General features: G+C 34.8%; 4 protein-coding genes across 6 annotated transcripts; 3 read left to right on the top strand and 1 right to left on the bottom strand.

Annotated features, from left to right (window-relative positions):
- The first annotated feature begins 1,104 nt into the window (after positions 1 to 1,104).
- Positions 1,105 to 8,274, top strand: LOC143448288 (4-hydroxyphenylpyruvate dioxygenase-like protein). Its single transcript, XM_076947957.1, has one exon. It carries the CDS (start codon positions 2,243 to 2,245, stop codon positions 3,503 to 3,505), a length of 1,263 nt encoding a protein of 420 aa, XP_076804072.1. The 5' UTR covers positions 1,105 to 2,242; the 3' UTR covers positions 3,506 to 8,274.
- On the top strand, positions 7,147 to 13,515 carry LOC143448294 (motile sperm domain-containing protein 2-like). Of its 3 annotated transcripts, XM_076947970.1 has the most exons (7): positions 7,147 to 7,260; positions 9,324 to 9,456; positions 9,583 to 9,735; positions 9,828 to 9,914; positions 10,020 to 10,229; positions 10,311 to 10,474; positions 10,807 to 12,680. In XM_076947970.1, exons 2-7 carry the CDS (start codon positions 9,381 to 9,383, stop codon positions 10,861 to 10,863), a joined length of 747 nt encoding a protein of 248 aa, XP_076804085.1. In that variant the 5' UTR covers positions 7,147 to 7,260; positions 9,324 to 9,380; the 3' UTR covers positions 10,864 to 12,680. The 3 variants fall into 3 exon arrangements, with proteins under 3 accessions (XP_076804085.1, XP_076804094.1, XP_076804101.1); XM_076947979.1 differs by lacking the exons at positions 7,147 to 7,260; positions 10,807 to 12,680 and adding an exon at positions 12,840 to 13,515; XM_076947986.1 differs by lacking the exon at positions 7,147 to 7,260 and having other exon boundaries at positions 9,340 to 9,481.
- On the top strand, positions 8,136 to 9,323 carry LOC143448316 (uncharacterized). Its single transcript, XM_076947999.1, has one exon. It carries the CDS (start codon positions 8,288 to 8,290, stop codon positions 8,879 to 8,881), a length of 594 nt encoding a protein of 197 aa, XP_076804114.1. The 5' UTR covers positions 8,136 to 8,287; the 3' UTR covers positions 8,882 to 9,323.
- Positions 13,516 to 15,239: 1,724 nt separating the features above from the next.
- On the bottom strand, positions 15,240 to 16,890 carry LOC143448323 (uncharacterized). The gene is made up of 2 exons (XM_076948012.1): positions 16,123 to 16,890; positions 15,240 to 16,011 (listed from the first exon to the last, which is right to left on the bottom strand). Exons 1-2 carry the CDS (start codon positions 16,346 to 16,348, stop codon positions 15,785 to 15,787), a joined length of 453 nt encoding a protein of 150 aa, XP_076804127.1. The 5' UTR covers positions 16,349 to 16,890; the 3' UTR covers positions 15,240 to 15,784.
- Positions 16,891 to 20,733: the final 3,843 nt, after the last annotated feature.

Genomic DNA, 20,733 nt, shown 5'->3' with positions numbered 1-20,733 from the left:
TATTAGAGGTTAGTTTGGAAAGATAGCATTGAGTGTAGGATCAAAATTGAGAATGCCCTGTAGGCTATATCTTTAGCGGTACGCTTTATGGGTCTCAGTTGTGGAGAAATTGTCATGACCACTGGAGTCCTATAGCCTACAACTCTAAAGGCTTAGCCTACATCCGTATTCTAGGAGCTTATGGCGTGGTTTCTTTTTGGCTTCTTCTATGAGAACGCTTTGGTAGCCGAGCTTTGCAAATTCTTGGTGTAATTTGCGTTGTGGTTGGTCTCGGTCTGCAATGGCAGAGCAAACGCGGCAGTGTCTTAATGTAAACAATAGATTTATATATATGAGGGGGGTGTGAGCTGTTAGGGTGTAGGTAAGTAAAATAATCTGTAGGTTTACGATATAGTGAGGTTTGTACTTTATTCTGGATTAATGTCAACTGGGTGTGTAAGAAGTTAACTTCCGTTTTAGACCATTCCAACGTCAATTGGATGCTAGAATGTTTAGAGTTGAGGGCTTCTGAAAATTGGACAAGATTGTCGTAACCGTGAGTCCAGATCATGAATATATTATCATCACTATATCGCAAATAAAATAGTGGCTTCAGACGAAAATCGGGTATAACGTTCTCTTCTGGTCGAGCCATAAAAATATTGGCGTTCTGGGGTGCCATGCCGGAAAGCTACTGTTACTGTTACTGTTACTTCTTACTGTTCTTACTTCTTATTGTTATGAATGGATTGTTACGTTATGGAAAATTACAGAAAAAGTTTATTCGTAACGGTCGTGCTAAGAATGCCAGCTTAGTTTTATCGGTGAGCCAGATGCCGTCATCAAAAGAGCCACCTATGGCTCGCGAGCCATAGGTTCCCGACCTCTGGTCTAGATCAGTGGTGCTCAACCGCCGGTCCGTGGACCCGTGCCGGCCTGTGTCAACTTTACTGCATGTCCGCCAATTATATTACAATTTTATATCTCAAATGCAAAATGCAAGATCTTGAAGGCTTGTCCATTGATTAAAGAAATAAAACATCAAATTTTAAATTGATTTAGAACTTCGCTAGACCGTAATTTGCAGCTCTGTGACGTAACACATGGATACTTTTGTCGTAATTAAATTTTTGAAGATTTTTTAATTAAATTGATTTTTGAAGACCCACTGGTCCGCAAAATTTGTTTTGAAATTTTACCGGTCCGCAAGCTAAAAAGGTTGAAAACCACTGGGCTAGATTAAAGTAATTTGCCTATGAATGCACTGCTAGTACAGACTACAGAGAATCTGATAGGAATACAATATCCAATAAATTGTATATGTGACAATTTCCTTGGTCTTCTGTTTGCTAAAGTTAGTGTTAGCCGAAAAGCCAGTCTTAGTTTGGTTTCATTTATGGCAATAACAGTACTAGGTACGGCCTGACCATGGTAACTTAATTGATTTATTTTAGGCTATCCGGTATAATAAGCTAATATTTCGTAAGAGAAATATAAATCAAGTCCTTCTGCTTTTGCTGCCATAAACGGAACAACATTAGCAAGGTGATGTAACATGAAGACGTATATGCAAACCATCATAATGATGAAACTGATGGTGCTGTTATCATAATATTTACTTCCACACCACACATCTTTAAACTTTATTGCCTGTTTGTTGAATTGTTTATTGGTTCATTGACCAGTTTATCAGTTTTTGTTCTCTTATTAATACCTACCATAGGCTATATTACAAACTGCAGTTTTGATGGCTATAGATGTCAGTCTGTTAGTATATCAATACAGTATAGCTGCAATCAGTGGTATATTTGCGACTTTGGGTTAACTGATTTTTATTAGTTTGGTTACAGCATTTTCGCATGCAAGCTATTTATACATGTTTCTTTGTATAAGGTCATATTGTTTAAACACAGACGTTAAAGGAAGTACAGTCTGTGTCTATAGTGCATATCTATAAGTATATGTTATCATAGACCTTTGCTTATAATAATAATGACAAGTTAATTTTCCTGAGGCAATGTTTAGTTTTCCAATTTCATCTCATGTTCAGATGTTGAACTACTGTTTACTTTTCCTTAACGCTACCAACCAGAACAATTAAAAGTACCTTGCTTGTTTGTTTGAAAAGTAATACAAATAAATTGAAGCAAATATAAGTTTAATAGCCTAGCCCTATGGAAAGTTTTTTTTTTATATAATTAATGTTATTAAATATATACATGATGATATTAACTATTCTAGGTTACTGTGAAACAAACATAAAATGCATGTGAATGTTCACCACGTTCGATATGCTGTTAAAGATGTGAAAACATTTTCTAAATATTTAATTCATCAATTACAATTTAAACCATATGCAATGAGGAAATTGTCTGATGCTGCAGAGAGCCTTGTTTTGAAGCATCATGAAATATATTTCATACTTGAAGAGAGATCAATAAAAGAGGATTCTTGTAATGCATTTTGTGCAGGAAATACAGTATATCCTGTGGATACTATCTGTGATGTTTGCTTATGCTGTTCTGATATAGAAGGCGTTTTGAGCAGAGCAACAAGTCTTGATCAACATTTGGTTAGAACAGCAACAGAACATTGTGAAGATACATATGGAAAAGTTAAATTTGCTGTCTTGAAACCACCTGTTGGCAATGTTCAGCACACACTGATTGATTTATCATCTTATAGTGGTACTTTTTTGCCGGGTTTTAATTTAATTGATGCATCTAAAGAGACTGTGCAACGAGGCACTGTTAACGAAGATCACTTACTGAAAGTTATCGATCATATTGCATTTGCTCTACCTGTTGGACAGACTGATAATGTCATTAACTGGTATAGTCATGTGTTAGGTTTTAGCAGGCTCATTATTAATGTCGATGAAGACAAATCCAATGGTTTTGTTGTGCAAGAAGGTAATAAGGGTTTAAGGCTTAAGGCAATATCAAGTCCAAATACTGATTGTTTAGATGGTGGAAAGTTGAGTAAATTGTCTGATTTAGAACTTCCTAAATTTGTTTTATGTGAACCGTTAGATGATAACTGCCATTCAAGCCAAATTGCACACTTTCTTGCTAAACATAAAGGCTCAGGAGTGCAACACATAGCATTCAGCACTACTGATATTGTAAATACTATTTATCGCCTTAAAAGCCATGGTTTAAATTGTGTACAGGCTCCCCAGTCATATTACGATAATTATTTGAAACGCTTTGAGATTACTAAGCTCAATTACACACCTGAACTCCTAAGGGAAAATGATATCTTGTTAGAAAGTCATATGAATGTTGATGAAACTTCTAATGATGTTTTTCCATTTTATTGCCAATCATCCATATTTGAAGATCAAATAACACGTATGAACAATACACAGTGGTTTATTATGCAAGTTTTCACTAAACCCATTTTTGAGGAAAAAGTGGTTTTCTTTGAAATTATTCAACGCTTTCAAACTTCATCTGGCTTTGGAGCCGGCAATATTGCAGCATTATGGCGTGCGATGCAAAAAGAAATTTTTCCTCTAAAATGAAGTACTTAAGTATGACTGCTGGCGGTGCAAACTGCAAAGTATCGCTTGTTGTTTTTATTACTGAACTTCTTGTACCTTACTACAGTAACCCAAGATACGATTTTTTATGTTCTTGTGAGTTGAGAAAGTGTTTACTAGCTTCCAATAATTTTCAACGCTTGAGTGTGATATTGTTCTTTTACTATACCAGCTATCAGTATATACTGTGTCTTGTTATCCGGCTTCAATGCTTTTCGGTAGTTAACACTGTGTGAAGGCATTAGGCGCCAGTTGTTGCTTTTTTCAAATATCAGTCAATGTTCAATAACGGCGTAGTGATGTGATGACTGATTGCTCGAGTTTGATCGATTGAAATACTTTTCTATTGCAACACAAAATTACCATTATAATGCTGTGAATTACTTTTATTTGTGGTATGTGTTTCACACTTTGATGATAATTTAACTTGAGTCTTGAAATTTGTAAATTTATGGTGCAAATGCAATCTGGTAATTTTCCTTTATTTTATCACAATAAGGGTAATTTTTCTTGCCATAAAAATTTGCATTTCTTGTTTGCTGTTCCTTTTATAGCTTTTTCATAGAAAAAAAGTTGTGAGTACAAAACTGTTTTTACTGATGATATTCAACATTTCTTACTGTGTTTTGCATGTTTTAACTGTATTGTGTTTTTTTTGTGATGTGCTGTTGTATGTAAATATACTGCAAGCAGCATCTATTTATTATAAACTGTTAAAGAATTTGTTACCTTGTGAGTGAATTTTTAAACATTTTTAGTTTTTTGTGAAATTGTCCTTACCTAGAAAAAAAATTATAGAAATATTATTAACTTGTTTCTTACAGGAAGTTTCAACTCAATTAACGTTAACTCCACTTCTTTAAATCCATCTTGTTTTAAAACATCTGCAGAAACTTTTAATAGACAAGTTTGATAGTTCTTGTATGGCACAGTTTCTCCGTATGTCTATTATGTATAAATCTGTTTAAATCGTGTCGAGTCGTCGAGGAGCAGAAGTTTCAGGATGTAGGTCATGAGTAACAAGTTAATAGTGTGATGCATTTTTAAATTTTGAAACTTAAGTTTTGCTTTGCTCAATGCTGTTTTGTGGTAATTGTCTAGCGGTATGTTGTATTAGACGACTGTTTACTTTTCCATGGCAATAAATGGTTACCTTTTATAAAACCAATTTTTTTATTTTGTGGTTTTACCTATCTTAATGCATAAAATGTGTTTGTTGAAAACAGAATATGAAATTTAGTAATACATATCAATTTTTGTTTATCCTAAACCAAAATTTGAAAAAATAAATTTATATTTTAGATTGTATCAATTCTCATGAAAACACGGTAGGTTACAGTTGCATTCAGAAATGCATAAATGGAATATTTGTTTTCAGTTTACAGATATATACTGTATTCTATAAACAGACTATATACGTTTTTTGCATATTGCTCTTTGAAATAACGCAAACTACTATACCATAATAAGACGAGGCATATAAACTGCATACCAAACTATTATATATTTATCAGATTTAATATTATTTTTATGGAATATCGCCAGTATGTCAAACCTGTTGAAAAACTTCTCAAATCCTCATATTGGTGACAATCATGGTGTGGTAAATTATGTGTATCCCAGTATCTGTCCTTCTAATATCTTGATCTCCATTTTTGTTTCATTGTGCATGCGTTATAAGCTTGTTGTATTATTAACGGTCATTATTAAAGAACATAATTTAGTTAAGCAGATTAAAAGATAATTAAAATCATTTCTTGGCTGCTGTTGTGCTTTCATCAGTACACACTACACAGGGTGAGATAATATGAACGAAATTGGCTAATTGCATACCAGTTACATCAATCAATTAAAAATGATAATCTTAACATTTCCGAAAGTTGATGAAACATGCAATGGTCTGGTGAAGCATACAGATTAACTTCATGTAATTTATTTCATGGTTCTCATTTTTTATTTGAGCAAAAACCCACAATGAGTTATAGTATTATACAGTGTATTCTTAAGGCAAGCAAATGGTAGTTTTCTGTAAATTGTTAACTATAATAACCTTTTTAGACCTTCTATGATTTTGCTGTAAAATTGATGAGTTAACTTTTCCTTGGGAAATTTGTTAACACCAACTTTTTTTACATCTTCAGCTGGTAACACTGCAGTTCAGTACGGAATGAAAGTGCTAAGCACTGAAATTGGTTAGCACTACTGGTGGAGAAAAGTTAAACCAACACCTTGAAGTCAAGTTTCTTTGGAATTTATAAATGTATTTTTTAGCACTTAAAAAGTCCCAAACCATGTATAAACATAAAACAAATATATATACTTGTTTATTAAGTAGTTATTTCACAATTATTTATAGACTTACCGTTAACTAATCGTATTGACCCGGCAAAAAAGTGGACAGTCATTAGATTAAATACATGCCGTGTGCGGTCTTTTTCTCACAACAGAGCGACTTGTCTCTTTACTGATAGCGAGTGGCATTACTTAATGGTAAAAGAACTTAAACAGAAACTTAATGGTAAAAGGTTAAATTCAAGTACACACGAATTTCATCATAATTGGAATTGCAACTAGTAACAACAGTTAAACTTACATTATGAATTTAAGCAATTAAATGCTTTTGCATTTTCAATGATAATTTTGTATTTATCCACATTTTTCCTGCAACTATGGCAAATTATTGTATGTTTCAGTTGAAATGTTTATAATTTTTCAATTTCATTGTGGAAAGAATTCAATTTAAAATATTTTGGAATTTTTTTTAATAAAAAAAATGCTTTAGAATTGACACAAATCAATGAGTCTGTTTATACAGTAATGATATAGGGAAGTGCTGAGGTGTGGGCGATCGTTACTTTGTAGTGATGTAGTTCTTGAAATGAATGTTCGCTCCATGTCATAATAAAGGAAGTGTACCCTAATTGAGCAACAGTGTACATGTAGTACTTATTTTTCAGATGCCAGCAGACAAAGGTGACAGCTTAAGAGCAAATTTTTAAAAACAAACTTTTTTTCTGAATATGAAAAACTTGATATGTATATATTGTATACTATAGTAACTCATTTATGCAGTACTTAGTATGCATGTTCTTTACCCAAGGTGCATAACATGGTATTGTACCTTTCTGTTGAAAAATTGATTGTAAGTCATTTCTTAGCACTTGTTGAATTTGTGAAATGCTCTATCATAGATTTGGGAGAATGTTCTGTACAAGCTAAGGGTAACAAACTAATTAAATGTATGGGCCAGTCCACACATGCAAACTAATTTACATTTCTTTTTTAATTTGGATAGTTTGGTTGTTAACTTGTGATTAAACGGATATTCAATTGACATTATTAATGTTTTAATTTCATTTTATAAGCACTAGAACTCAGACATGTATAAAAATGCTCATTATAAATATTATCATCTGTAGGCTAAATAATTCCATGCATAAATATATGTTTTGTATTGTTAACATTTTGACCTTTCAGTACTTTGCTGTGTTTGAAAGCACCGTGTACCAGTACAGCAGACAAAGATCTTGTGTTAACTATGAAAACATCGCTTTTCTAATACCGTACCATGTGCGTCTGTGATTAATCATTAATCTAAATGCGTGAAATCTAATCCTTTTTTGAAGTAGGTGTAGGTGTTTCGGTGGATACGTTTAAAATGTGGTTACCTAGAAGTGCTGTATGTCTGATTCTGAACAGAAGTTTCGGCTATGTTGCCAGCAGAAGTTCAAGTGCAGGTAACGTTTTTGCACTAAACTTTCGGATCGAATTGATTAAATCAGATTATTTAGTATGTTTTAATACCATTGCAGATTTACATACAGGAGACGTATCTGTTGAATTGTACATGGCAATTGACATTATGATACATAAGGTCTTTATACTGCCTCAAAGACTGTCATACACATTAAATACAGGTTTATGAATGAAATTATGCTTAAAATTTGTTGTAAGTTTTTAAATTTTGTAGTGCAGACAGCATCATCCAATTCTAATAGGAACATAAATGTGCCATTGTTATGAGCAAGGAGATTGAACTTTTTCTACAATCATAGGACATATGTTTCTTGTTTGTTATACATGTTAATACAGTTTGCAGGAAATGCTAACTTATATATATGTATATATATATATACATGATTATTACATTTTTGCAAGAAAAATTTCATTTTTTTCCTTTATCACCATCAGATTGTATAATTCCTTGTTTAAAAGTATTTTCATATCACTACACTCGTATAAATAGCTACTAACAAGTCCTATAAAATCCTGTTTTAAATAAAAAAGCTGATTGTGTTAAAGAAAAAGATTGGTATGTTTCTGGCAAATGTTGAAGTCATTAACTTTTTTGTATTACCAGTCATATTGCATGTGTTGCACTTTTTTTGCAAATGTGGTTCAGCATTGTTGCTTCATTAACAGTTTTCTGTCAATCTATTCTGAAATCTAACAAGTTTACAATTATCAGGTAATGTCATTTTTATGGATAGCTGCATTTCTTGTTGAATCAGGAAGTTATTTGGCGCATAAGACACCAGGATGCTTTTTAATGCATAGCTGGACTTGTGGGAAATGCAGTGCAGTGACTCATGTAGTTGATATATTAGAGCTGTTTTCGTATTTCTGAGTGGAAAAGCTGCACCAGGGTGTGAACAAATGTTTAACTCATCAGTCATGTCAGTGACAGTACGCATTAAAATTGATCATTGATATTTGCATGACAGAAGTAAACATTGTATCTTTTATATAGACTGTGGACGCTGCATGTCCCGTAAATCTTGTTTTAGTATTTTTATTCTTGGATTACTTGCAGTGTTGCTGAGTCGATATTATACCACCGATATGGCTGAGAGTGGAAAAGATACACCGACAAACATTTATGGCTTCACAGTTAAGGACATTGATGGCAATGATGTATCTTTGTCCAAGTACAAAGGACTAGTTAGCGTTATTGTTAACGTTGCCTCTGCCTGAGGTTTAACCAAGGAAAACTACTCACAACTTCAACAACTCTATGAAAAATACTCTGAAAAGGGTCTTAGAATTCTCGCTTTTCCATGTAATCAGTTTGGTGGACAAGAATCTAAAAGCAATGCAGAAATAAAAGAATTTGCTTGTGAGAAAATGAAGGCCACCTTTGATCTTTTTGAAAAAATAAATGTGAATGGAAATGATGCTATCCCATTGTACAAGTTTCTTAAAAACCACAAGAATGGAAAAGGTTTTCTCACAAATGCTATCAAGTGGAATTTTACAAAGTTCTTAATTGACCGGAAAGGTGTGCCAAGAAAGAGGTATGGTCCTAAAGATAACCCCTTTTCCATGGAGCCAGAAATTGAGAAGTTGCTTGCTGAATAGTTCCACAGTCCAAAAGATCTATCCGAATTTATCCATTTATGTGTTTAACTGTGATTTTAAGATTGTAAGCAAGAGCTTAAGATGACATATTAATTGATATGAATTTTTTTTTATGTAACGTAATTTTCATGGCTATGTTTAACATTGGCTGCTTAGTTTTGTGCGTGTGTCAAGTAACTGGTTTCTCAATCAGCATTAAGTTATTTAATTGATATCCAGACATGTATGTGTAATGGACTGTTTGCTATCATATACAGTCGACTTGTTTATGAAGGTTTATTCTTTAACTTTTTTTAAGTGGAATAACTTTGAAGTGCATCAATTTTATTGCTGGTTTTGGCAGATAAGTGAGTAGGTCTGCTGAGACTGTCAATTAAAACTGTTGTAAGTTGTGATTGTTGTTGCAAGGTAGCATTCACTTTATTATGTTTGCATTGATTAGGTGTTAGGTCCATGTTTGCGTGCTTTTGTTGTGTTTTCAATTGTTTGAAGTGTTTCAATGGCAAGCGAAGACACAAAGTCTGGTTCTGAACATGTTGCTTATTTTCGTGATGCTTTCAATAAAGAGATAAAAGGTGATTCTTCCTGAATGAAATAAAGGTAGCTGTATTTTCGTTGTTATGTAAGCTAATTTTGGTAAGAGGAATTTTGCTGGCATTAGCTGCCCTCAAGTAGAAATAATTTCTGCTTGTACATTCTAGACTGTAAGGATAGCGTCGATACCCGTGATGTAGAAAGACTGATGAATGATGCAGAGTATGCTACTCTTTTTCTAAATTGGTCAAAATCAGACGAGGATGCCGTTAATCTTGCTGTAAAATGTCTCAAATGGCGTCTGACCAAGAAAGTAAATGGTAAGCAACTCATCTCTTTAAGCAGTAAAAAATTTCTATAGTCTTTCAGGTATATAACAAATGATTTCCGTTTCACTTTTTCTGAAACACAGATCTCACAATTGAAAACATTGGAGAAGAAGCTTTTAAGGCTGGTCATTTATTTCTTCTCGGTCAAAGCAAAAAAGGATCTAGAATATGTGAGAAAAATCTTCATGAGTTTTTAAATGATTTATGCAATTATTGTTTCTTGGACTAATTATTATTATTAAAAATGCAAATCGTTAATTTTGGAGCTTTTTAAGTGCATTTTCGTACTGGAATGCTGGACAAGAAGGACCGTGAAAGGTCCATGAATTTGCTTATCTTTTGGTTGGAAAGGATTCAAAGAAAAGAGCCGGGCGAGTTGATAACATTTATCATGGACACCACTGGCACCAGCATGAGAAACAGTGACATGGCCTTCACGACTTTCATAATAGAGTGTTTTACCACATACTTTCCAAGCATGTTGGGTAATTATTTCGTTTTATGACGGCAGATTTATGAAACCGCATGAACTCATACTACTGTAAAATTGTAATTGAATGTTGCAGAACGTATCATCATATACAACCTGCCAACGTTGCTCAACTCCATATGGAAGCTAGTGAGTAAAATGCTTTCCGCTGAACAGCGTGAAGCTACTGTGTTGTGTGGAAAGGAAGGACTCAAACAGTACATCGACGTTGAAAATCTTCCAGAGAGCATGGGTGGAAAGGTAAAGCTTGTTTTTGCTTTGTGCAGTTCTTATACGAATGACCTTTGAGTTCGTGCAAGTTTCATAATAAAAATAAGCAGGGTTGTATAGCAAGGCGCGTTTATCAAAGGCCAACCATTATTACTTCAACGGCTATGCTTTTGTGGTTGGGTTGCCTGCGGTTTAGATATTAAATTTCTACTTCCGGCATCAACGCTTTTTCTACAATGTGTACATGGATGTAATGTTGCGTAAATATTATGCTACCGCGTGTAAGCTGAGCCTACTTCCCTCAGGCAACGTTTGGTGCTGTTGGCGTCGTTAGTATAACGAGAATTATAATTTTATTTCAGGTCAATTTTGAATATTCTTTCCCACCTTTTCCGGATGATTTAGACAACGACCAATAACAGTGGTTTTGATTAACTTGTGCATTGTATTGCATTGCTAAGTAACCATTTGTCTTCAAACGAAGAAGGTGTTTCAAAGCAACCAAACGTTCGTAATGCCACACCAATTTTGTGGGCCAAATAGTCAAGTTTTTATGCTCACTTTTATATTTAGTCCAGTCAATTGATAATGTTTTACAACCTCAAAATATGCTCATTTTGTTTCAATCAATTATTCTTATTCCTATCGAAGTTAGAGATTTTAGCACAATCATGATGTGCTTGCGTGTGCAACTGCTTCAGTTTTCATGCATTCGTGTCCAACTGCCCATAGTTCAACATCTTGCGAAAAGTTCGGTGTCGTAATTATTGTTTAGTTCCAACTCCAACTAATCTGCAGTGATTTTTCGTTGATTGCTCGTCAGGTGTTTGCATCCTGATAGTGTTTAATTTTCTTTATATGTCAAATTCTGTCGCTGTTATTTCAGATGATTAAATAGGGTGTCTACTATCTAGCGGCGACACTCGTACAAGGCATAAGGTTTTGCGAACCATTGAAAGAAGAATTTTTCGTCGCTTACGCTTTAGCTAGCCTGTACTAGCATTAAGCCACTGTAAACAAGTTGAGCACAATGCGGTATTGATTACTTTAAATTTTAGGACTGTTCTTTGAAGCGAACAAAGGTACACTTCGTCTTACGTAAAGCAAACACGTGTGTACTTTGCCCTCTCTTACATAAGTCCAATGACTAAGCAGTATTTGAAATTGCGGTTCGGGAAGTTTTTCATTGTGTGCTTGATACTTGAGCTTTTTGCAAATACTGCTTTTTGCTAAGACTTGTTTGGTTCGCATTGCAGTTCGTCATTTGTCAAAAAGTGTCCTTCAAAATTTTTCCCCCGTCTTTGTTTTTGATTTTTTGAACGTGTAGTCAACATTTTTTCATCGCGTCAATGCAGGCTGTGCTGCTCCTGCTGCTCTTTTTTGTTCGTCAATTTGCACCACAGGCTTCGATTTTGAATGCAATGTTAGACATTTTGTAATTCGTCAACTGTGTAGCGATCACTTCTTGTCGTACGAGTGTAATAGACTTGATACTATCAGATGGGCGCCATAAAATGCCAGCACAGAATTAGCAAAATTGGGAAATTTCGAACAAGTTTATTTCCGTTGTTTTTAAATTCCTTTTTGGAAAATTTAGCTCTGGCATAATTCTGTTCTTATATTTCATGCGTTTTACCATCCGTGTAGTCTTGAATTCCATTTACTCAAGAATAACTCTGTGAAAGATTTTTAATAGTTTAATCTAACGCTTATACCCCGACTTTGTGTTGAATCAATTTTCAATTGCAAACTCTTGCCATCGTTTCTAGGTCAGAGGCAATACGTTAATTTTTGCCGTAGATAACTTTTTAACTTAAATTTTGCTTAACGTTTGTTAGTGCAAAGAATTAAGAATTTACAACCATCAAAAATTTAGCTTTGATTTCTCAACGTCTTGACGTGTCAAATTTCTTTCTGGAACGTCAAGTGGAATTCTTTGCATACGTGTTAATTGTGTAAACTTTGTGGTCACCTAAGAGTGACTTTATGAAATGGCTGCAGCATATTAGCTTACCCTGTCATTAAAATAATATGTCGTGTTGTTATGGCGAAGCGCTCAATTTCATGAGTCGCAGTCACTCAATAGTAATAATTATCATCTTTCACCTCGTGTATCGCAATTTCGTGTTAGGCATATTATCATCATTACTGCTCTCACTGGAACAAATAGTTTTTATGTGTTTTAAATTTTTTGTACCTGTTTGAGAAAAGTAAAATAAATGTTGTTTTCATGGTTTCTGTGCGTTGGTTGTTCTTGCTATATAGCTGATTTGTTTATGGTAGCTTAGTGCATTTTCTCACGCAAGTAGGCTATGAAGCTAGGCAAATCTGTAGCCTTTGTCAGTAGCACTTCCCTTTGAAGACTTAACTTGAATTTTTTGCATTGTTCCTCTAGAGTGCATTGGACTGGCTGCACTGAGTGAAAGCGCTAAACTTCTTTACTGGGTCATAACTAGCTTGGGACACCAGAAGAAGCCAAGACTTTTCTGGAGGGGCCCTGTACAACAAACAACTACTAAAAATGCATTACTTATAACATGGAAGCAAAGAGCATGGCTCAATATCCAGCAGAAATGCACAAAATGTTGCCACCACATCCGCAGTGTGCGATTTGAACGGTTGTGGTCAAAAAATTCTAGTGTCGGAGGATCCTCCAGCCTCATAGGTTCTTCCAATTCATAGGGCCTATGACATTGGCCATAAAGGAAAACGATGCGTACCAAGGCCCAGTAGATTGTTGCTGTGTTTGTAAGTTTGATCTATCGATCATCGGGACTGGAAGATTAGGTTTATCATACCACACCGAAAGCAGTGTTTTATGCTTAAAACACCACCGAAAGCTTTCGCTAGAAGGCGACATAGCGTCAACTAAAAACGGCTCAGCTCGGCTAAATATTCAAAGCATAAAGTAGGCCTATATACCTATATAATTTGTACTTCATTGGGCAATAGTAGATTTTGTTACATTGCGGTAACTAAGTAGTTTTGTTCTTTGAATATGGCACTGTTAGCAGTAGGTATGAATAGTAAGTTGGACTACAAGATGTTTGAATAAAAAACAACAAAATCAACGTCGTTTCTTCATAACCGCATTGTTTGCTTTGATTAGCACGATTCGTGTAATGTCAAATGAGTTCGGTCGTTTAAGTTCAGTATGACTATCAATGCAACGAGATTGTGCGTTAAAAACAAACTGCATGTATTTTTTAGAAAACATAATGCTTGATAAATAGTCAAAGCATTGCCACGTCTGATTAATAATAAAATTAAAATTTTCTGAGCATTAATAAAATCTCAATTCTTCAATTTTTTGTAGCAGTTTTCGTACCGAATATTGAACAATCTAAGCGTGAAAAAGGTAGGAAGGTTTGCAGACTGTTTTGATGGTTGTTGCAGAACCTTTTCTGACAAGCCTTGTAACTGTTTACATTTTGCGCAGTTGCGGCTATTCTTGCAATCGTGCAAAAGTACGGAGCAATAGCAGCTAAGCAAAATTTCCCACTCCGTGGACTGTATTATGTCAGGTGACGAATATTCCGCAGAGTTGTTTTCACGGTATATTTTCCATCACAATGAAGTATTACTTCTTATTGGTATTAACTGTTGCGATGCAAATCCGCTTTTGGAAAAGTACAGTTTATACAACTATAGTAATCACTACTTTGCCGTAAAAGCTTTTCCAATTATTCCAAGTTGGTCAGAAGCTGATAAATACATTGCACAAGACCGATATGAAGAACAGCACAAACTTATTCAAACTTATTCGGTTGTTTTACCTCACTTTTATTTCTCGCTATTGCATTTTGATACAACAACAAGTCTTTTTCCTTATGCTATACATGACAAAGAGCACGTATTAAAAAGAAACAAGTAAACGAAAAGATTTCAAGATGCTTCCTGTCATGTGATTGCGTAAACTTGGTCAACATAAAGTTTATAGGCGAATCTTAGTTGAACAATTTAAAGCTACCAGAAAAGCGTTTCACTGAAATTCACAGGCTGTATTTCATACAGATTGGTGTCGCTGTCTTTAATTCTGTATAATGCCCGCTTCGTAGAACGGTAGACGAAATACATTGTTGCTTTATCGGTCGAATAATGCTGTAACCGAATTAAAAATAAGGGTGTTTGAATCTATGGCAGTCAAACGACGAATTAAGTAAAAATCATTAGTCTTTGTAGTTTCAACTGAAATAGCATATGTTGTAATGTCGTTGTTTATCAATTTCGTATCTTTTAGAAAGCAGTTTGGTGCCGATAAACTTGTACAAACAATTTTACAGAAAAATTAATTTACAAAACAAAAAGCTTAACGCACCGCCTCCGTCATTTGTGACATCTTTAATCTGCTTCAAGCGGTAGCGTAAGTAGGTTAAATTTAGACAAAACTCTCTTGCCTACGTAATCAGTAATTTTGTTTTTCTCTTAAGAGCCGTTTACACGAATTTCAAGTATGAAAACGTGAAACGAGGCAATATTTAGGCTCGTGGAGCAAAAGAAGGCCAAACTACGGCAAAAAGTGATCGTGAATTAATTATAAGAAAATACAAGCTTATATGCATGTCAAGTTTATACCCATTCACAAAGCAAGAGACTTTTTTTTTTATTACATTTAACTTTTAATATACGTTTCGGAGGTCGTGCTCATGTCGTCTGTTTGAAGATTCTAACACAGCATTACACTTTTTGTTTTGGTCTAAATTAGTCTTTCGGTTAAAATTTAAATGCTTTCACCTCGCATACAGCGCCAGAATTCGATAAATAACCTACATTCAGCAAATTGAATCGACTTAACTTTATGTACAAGGATATTATGTGGTTTATTTATCACAAAGGCAAACATATAAAACAAACGTACATTGCAGACAAACTGCGAGGAGATATCAACAGCAGTATTTATAAATACAACTATCAAAAGCAAGCTACGCATTGAGAAACAAAGCGTTCAGAAGGAAGGTGCGTAAATGCTTCTACGTATGCGAAAATGTAAAAGAAATCGGTTTGCAGTAAACCATAAAAGAGTCATAAATAGGATTGTAAAATTATACAGAAATTACAAAAAGGTGAGAGAGAGAAATAGAATCAAGGAGACAATCGCTTGAAAATTGATTCTGTACAGCACAAAACAGCTGGCAAGAATGATTGACTTTGGTAAAGAGAACATGTGACAGCATATAAGCATATCAAAATCACGGCTAAACTTTCGAAGACACAGTGATTTAAACTTATAAAACTTCATTGTACAAGTTGTGAAAAGTTTCATATATACACTGCAAAGTTTGCAGTGTATGCATTTATGAAGCTACTTCCAAGTCGTATTGTCTCTCAAGTGGGCTAATATTACAAACCCAGCACATCCTTATAGGAAGGTGGCATCCACGCACCGTCTGCATTCATATCGTTCCGACATGATGTTTCGTTATTGTTAGATTTGCACTGACGCAGAACACGATGGTAATTGCACATGAAAGTCCATGCTTCTCGCTCGCACCCCACCGTGCAGCACATGTAGGTTTGGTAAAGAAACGGTTTCGTCAAAGGGCTGGGATGGCGGGCCTTGATAATTGCTGAAAGAAAAAAAGTCAGAGAAATGTAGAGCAAAATTAATGAATTATGCCTAAAATCGGGTAGTCTATAGTTGTTTATTCTGCGTTAATTATTTTATGCAGATGACTTACCTTCCAATGGATATTTATTGAATTCCATCGGTAGGTCGAAAAACCTGTCGCCGCACAAGCTTCGGGCAAATGTTTTCGCATTCATTCCGCACTTTCTGACGTAACCTCTGCTGCTCACATATTGCGGAAGTCTTCTAGTCGGTCCGGAAGAGCCAAGATGAGTTTGGCACAACAGAAGACAAACAACAGCGAGAAGGGAGTTACTTGCAATTCGTCGTGCGTTCATTTTTGCCGAATTTGGTGGAGCAAGTTTTGGCACTATCACTTTTACGCTAAGACAACTGTCTTTATATATTTTTTAGCGTTAAATAAGATATAGTTACTGTTGAAATAAAGAGCAAATAGGTCATGTCACGCTTTACGTCATATACCTAACATTTTCTAAGTAGTCACGCGGTTTTAATTTTGTCTTTAATTATAATTCACAATGACTTCAAAACCGAAATTGAAATAAATTTAGCCGCAAAATTAATTTCCATATAACAACGGTTTCCAACCGTCAAGCTGGCACCATAAACTACGTAACGCATACATCACGCTACAAAAGATATAATCTCTAAATTATTGACGTAAGAAGCGCACGACATACTATAACCTTTGACCCCTTTTCTGAAAACAAAGGAAAATCTTATCACGAAGACGCAATTTTTGTCAAGGTAAAGTTGACAGAAAACGTGAAGTCGATCGTTAACAATGACTTCACGCTTCCGTCCCTTTAAAACTTTTGCTTTCTAGCGTCTGTTTAAGTTGTTTTCGTAGAAAGTTGTTCCTCGGTATGAAGTTGAAATGATACCGTTGCCGATATTTATATGCTTCGCTTTTGCGCAAATCCGCTTTTGGCAGCGTGGAATACCGAGGTTAACTTTCTTTTTCTCTCCTACTGCCGCTTTTTACGCGTGCGGTTTTGCTGGTTTGTCAAATTCACTTACGTAATGATGACATCATGCGAACATGGTTGATTGAGGGTAAATATAAAGATGAGTGTTTCTTGTTGAAGTAAACTTTGCTTCCGCTACGTGCCATATTCGTCATCCACAGTATGATACCTGACAATCAGAAACAAAAGATATCATTGAATGGAATCGAAGTTCAAAACATGACTAATTCCGGGATAGATTATTCTGTTAACTTACTGTTTCGGGATTTTTCTGTTTTGATAATCATCGCGTTGAGAATATCGCCAACTAATTCTCATATAGAGTATATACAAGAAGAAATTAAAGCAGAATTTTTGATTTGTTTTACTTGTAAAAGGTTCCCAGCTGTACTACGTTAAGACTGGGCTTGATTGACTTTTAAATAAAAATACTATTAATCTAAAACATGTTTATAGTTTTTTGAGGATATCAAGTATATTTAGTGTTTGGTTTGAGGCATAAAAAATACGACATAACTCAAATATTTTAACAAAGTGTATCGAATTGTCCGATATACGCTTTTGGTGTATAGGTTATAAAAAAACTTTTCGGGAATTTCTTTTTAAATTAGATGTGAAACCCCTTAGCTTTTGTTTACAAGCACAACTTCGTTCAAAACTGAAAACTAATCCAACGAAAACACGGTTTCATCATTGACGTCACTATAGCAGCTCCTACGAAACGTAATCAGTAACAATCAGCAAAAAATAGCTGCCGCTTGGAAAACTTCCAAACCGGAACGAATTTTCTTCGGATAACTCACTTTCGGCGTGTTGTGTGGCCTGTGTGTTCGTTACGCATTCCTGTTGTTTTACAGACCCATGCGCTAATTGTAATTGGGTTAGCATTGCTACAGCGTATGTACACTCATATTTTTGACGTTCTCTGTTTACCTCAAAAAAAGGGTGCTTGTGAGTTTTGACTTAAAATTTTGGAAACGGATACTCGCCATGGATTTCTAATTTGTATCATTTGATTTTATTACACTATGATTTAGCTGTTTGCATTCGATTATAATGATCTTAAAAGTAGGTATAACGTTGGTATCCAGTTGCAAAGCAAAGGCACAAGTACATACTGTATATGTTTCACTTTGACGTAATTATACATTTTTCTTAAAGTCGATCTGTGCAAAGTAGAAATGTGAATTTTATAGATTGTCCTGAGATCTTTTGCGTGTGATTACACTTTTCACAACAAGCCCAGTGTCGAAAATAAATACAGCAAAGTTTAAGAATCACTAAATAGGTTTTTACAAGGTCAAATGTTTACCTCATAAGCGACTCAGAACGCTTCCACGGGACGCGCGCATAGCACCTGAGGCAATATATCAAAAAAGTGCAAATATAGGCCATGACACGAAATAGCGGTCACGCAGACAATAGAGAACGTCAGTAGTTCTACGAAAGCTCTTGCTGGTCGCACAACGTACGCAAGTGGGAACGAAGCCTTGCGCATTGCCCAGCAAACCGATCGCAAAACAAAAATTTATTACTTTCAACCTCTGAAACCATCACAAGTAAACAGAAGTAAGTAGAAAGATGCTTTATATGGAGACTTTACAGTTACGTCATTTTTCGCCAACGCGACAACATCATTTGCATGCCGCATAGATTTTTATTAAAAGCAGCGCTCTTTAATAAACAGTATTAACCATGTTGTTAACTTTACGAACAAGTCAGCAAAAATTAGGTCGTCTTAATCTTGATTTATAATTCGACACGTCGGCATTGCTTGAATAACGCTCCAAATTTCCCTTTTGGTTTCAATCCTAACCTTTCGTTATCTTGTAAATAATATTACTCAGAAAAATTTTATTCCTCAAGGTGCCTTCCGGAAATCGTCATACACCTTATTAGGTTAATTACTTCATTGAACTGGTCGGTAAGCTTTGGAGAAAATCTCCGCGAACCTTCAAAATAAATGCTTTTGTTTGCAAATAGAAGACCATTGAAAGGACGGTAGTTGGCGTTGATTAATGACTCTCTACAACTCGTTTGTTATTGCACATTGATGGTAATTTTGAAAAACGTCTGGCGTCAATGTAATGCAGTCAAATTGCGCTTTCTTGTACCCGCTTCATTTTCGAGAAGTTTTTCAGTTGCCAATTTTGTTGCTCTGTCGCGTTTTTTGACGGTGATGTCTGGGAAATGAGAAATGGGTTTTGTAATTTCAACCTTTTCAACCCTCGCAGTCTGAACACCACTTAGAACGTTTTTGTTATTATCCCAACTAAATTTCCTCATTGAAGTGGCGTTATTAAATAATATAGCCAAATGCTAAATAATATATAGCCACATATATACAGCATATAAATGTCAAATAATACATCAACATAGCCAAATGATATAACCTGCCAACTTAAAATAAAAATTGCAAGTTGGGATTCCGCAACAAAATAGTAAGCCAAAATAGTATAAGTCCGTTCCCAAGTCTCCAGTTAGCAATAACGATGTCGTTGAGTATGTTTTGAACTTCCATGAGTAATGCCTAGGACATTACATTCAAAAGATATCTGTCGCTTATGCTGCCGTAACCATGTACGTTAATAAATGACACAAGACATTGGACTTTACCGACCACAAACTGAATTTCCACATCCAAGTCCGAAATTGTATACAACTTTGACGTATACATAAAAAAGTAAAAACATTTAATTAATGGAATTTATACCCCACGCAAAATGTGTTGGTCACCAGTGTGCTGTTGGCGACATATAAAGCGTATTTCAATGACACCGCAAATACCGCAATGCCAGTTTATACCAGCGCTCAATTGGCCGAATGATATCATTTGATAGCAGATTTTTCGGATTTATGTTCATTTGAATTTTTCACACGCGCAAACTTATGAAGTAAACAACTATACAGTATAGTTTAAAACCGGTAACCTATACATAAAGATAGAATATTGTAAAATTGTATAATGGGAAACAATATGACATTCACATTTTATTGCTTTCGTTACGCACACTGTTGATTAAGATACAAAATCAAAATAATTAATGCATTTATACATGTCTACTGTCTACACGCTTTGAAATTATCCAAAAACTTTATAATCACGAAAAGAGTTATTAAGTCAATCTAGCTCCTACAAAACACATGAAAAAATCTTTTTATAAATTTTAGTAAACTCTATTAACGTGTCACGTGATCACTTTCTGTAGGAAAACTTGTTTGGAGAAAGTCATCTCATATTGACGTAATGCATTGATGGCTACTCTTTCGTATTCTCATAATCTCCAACCTACAGTATATATGACCTTCAAAAGTTTTTGTCTATTTTCTTCGTCATTGCGGTTTATATCGCTGGGCATATGTCACTTTATTGTCTGTCTTCAGCAAACAATTTTACTTCCAAGAAAATCAACTTTCAATTAGTTCTTTGGAAACTTTCCAACAAGTTTACGGTCAATTGAGTTGAACATATGAATACTCAATTGACCTTTAAATATTATATTTGATCGATTGTTTTTCCTTAAATGGCAGTAAGTCTCTGGGATTCCTATATATGCACTCAGCTGTATCACAACAAAACGGTTAATTTTTAATTTCGAAAGCAAACAGTTTTGAAAATAACAAGTTTCGATAAACACTAGTAATTTATTTTATGCTTATCACATTTGGCAAGTAGCAAATGTAGACAATCTTTCAATACAATTTATGCATCGTAGTTTTAACTGTGAGAATCG

The sequence above is a fragment of the Clavelina lepadiformis genome, chromosome 1 (genome assembly GCF_947623445.1).
Source record: "Clavelina lepadiformis chromosome 1, kaClaLepa1.1, whole genome shotgun sequence".
Lineage (NCBI taxonomy): Eukaryota > Metazoa > Chordata > Ascidiacea > Aplousobranchia > Clavelinidae > Clavelina > Clavelina lepadiformis.
Note: the sequence above shows the minus strand (reverse complement) of the source record. Positions and strands in the feature narration are given on the sequence as shown.

Coding starts and splice junctions, on each gene's coding strand:
- LOC143448288 (XM_076947957.1), top strand. CDS start 2,243: ATGCATGTGAATGTTCACCACGTTCGATATGCTGTTAAAGATGTGAAA.
- LOC143448294 (XM_076947970.1), top strand. CDS start 9,381: ATGGCAAGCGAAGACACAAAGTCTGGTTCTGAACATGTTGCTTATTTT. Junction 9,457..9,582: donor TTTCAATAAAGAGATAAAAG/GTGATTCTTCCT, acceptor TGTACATTCTAG/ACTGTAAGGATAGCGTCGAT. Junction 10,230..10,310: donor ATACTTTCCAAGCATGTTGG/GTAATTATTTCG, acceptor TGAATGTTGCAG/AACGTATCATCATATACAAC.
- LOC143448323 (XM_076948012.1), bottom strand. CDS start 16,348: ATGAACGCACGACGAATTGCAAGTAACTCCCTTCTCGCTGTTGTTTGT. Junction 16,012..16,122: donor CAATAAATATCCATTGGAAG/GTAAGTCATCTG, acceptor TTTTTCTTTCAG/CAATTATCAAGGCCCGCCAT.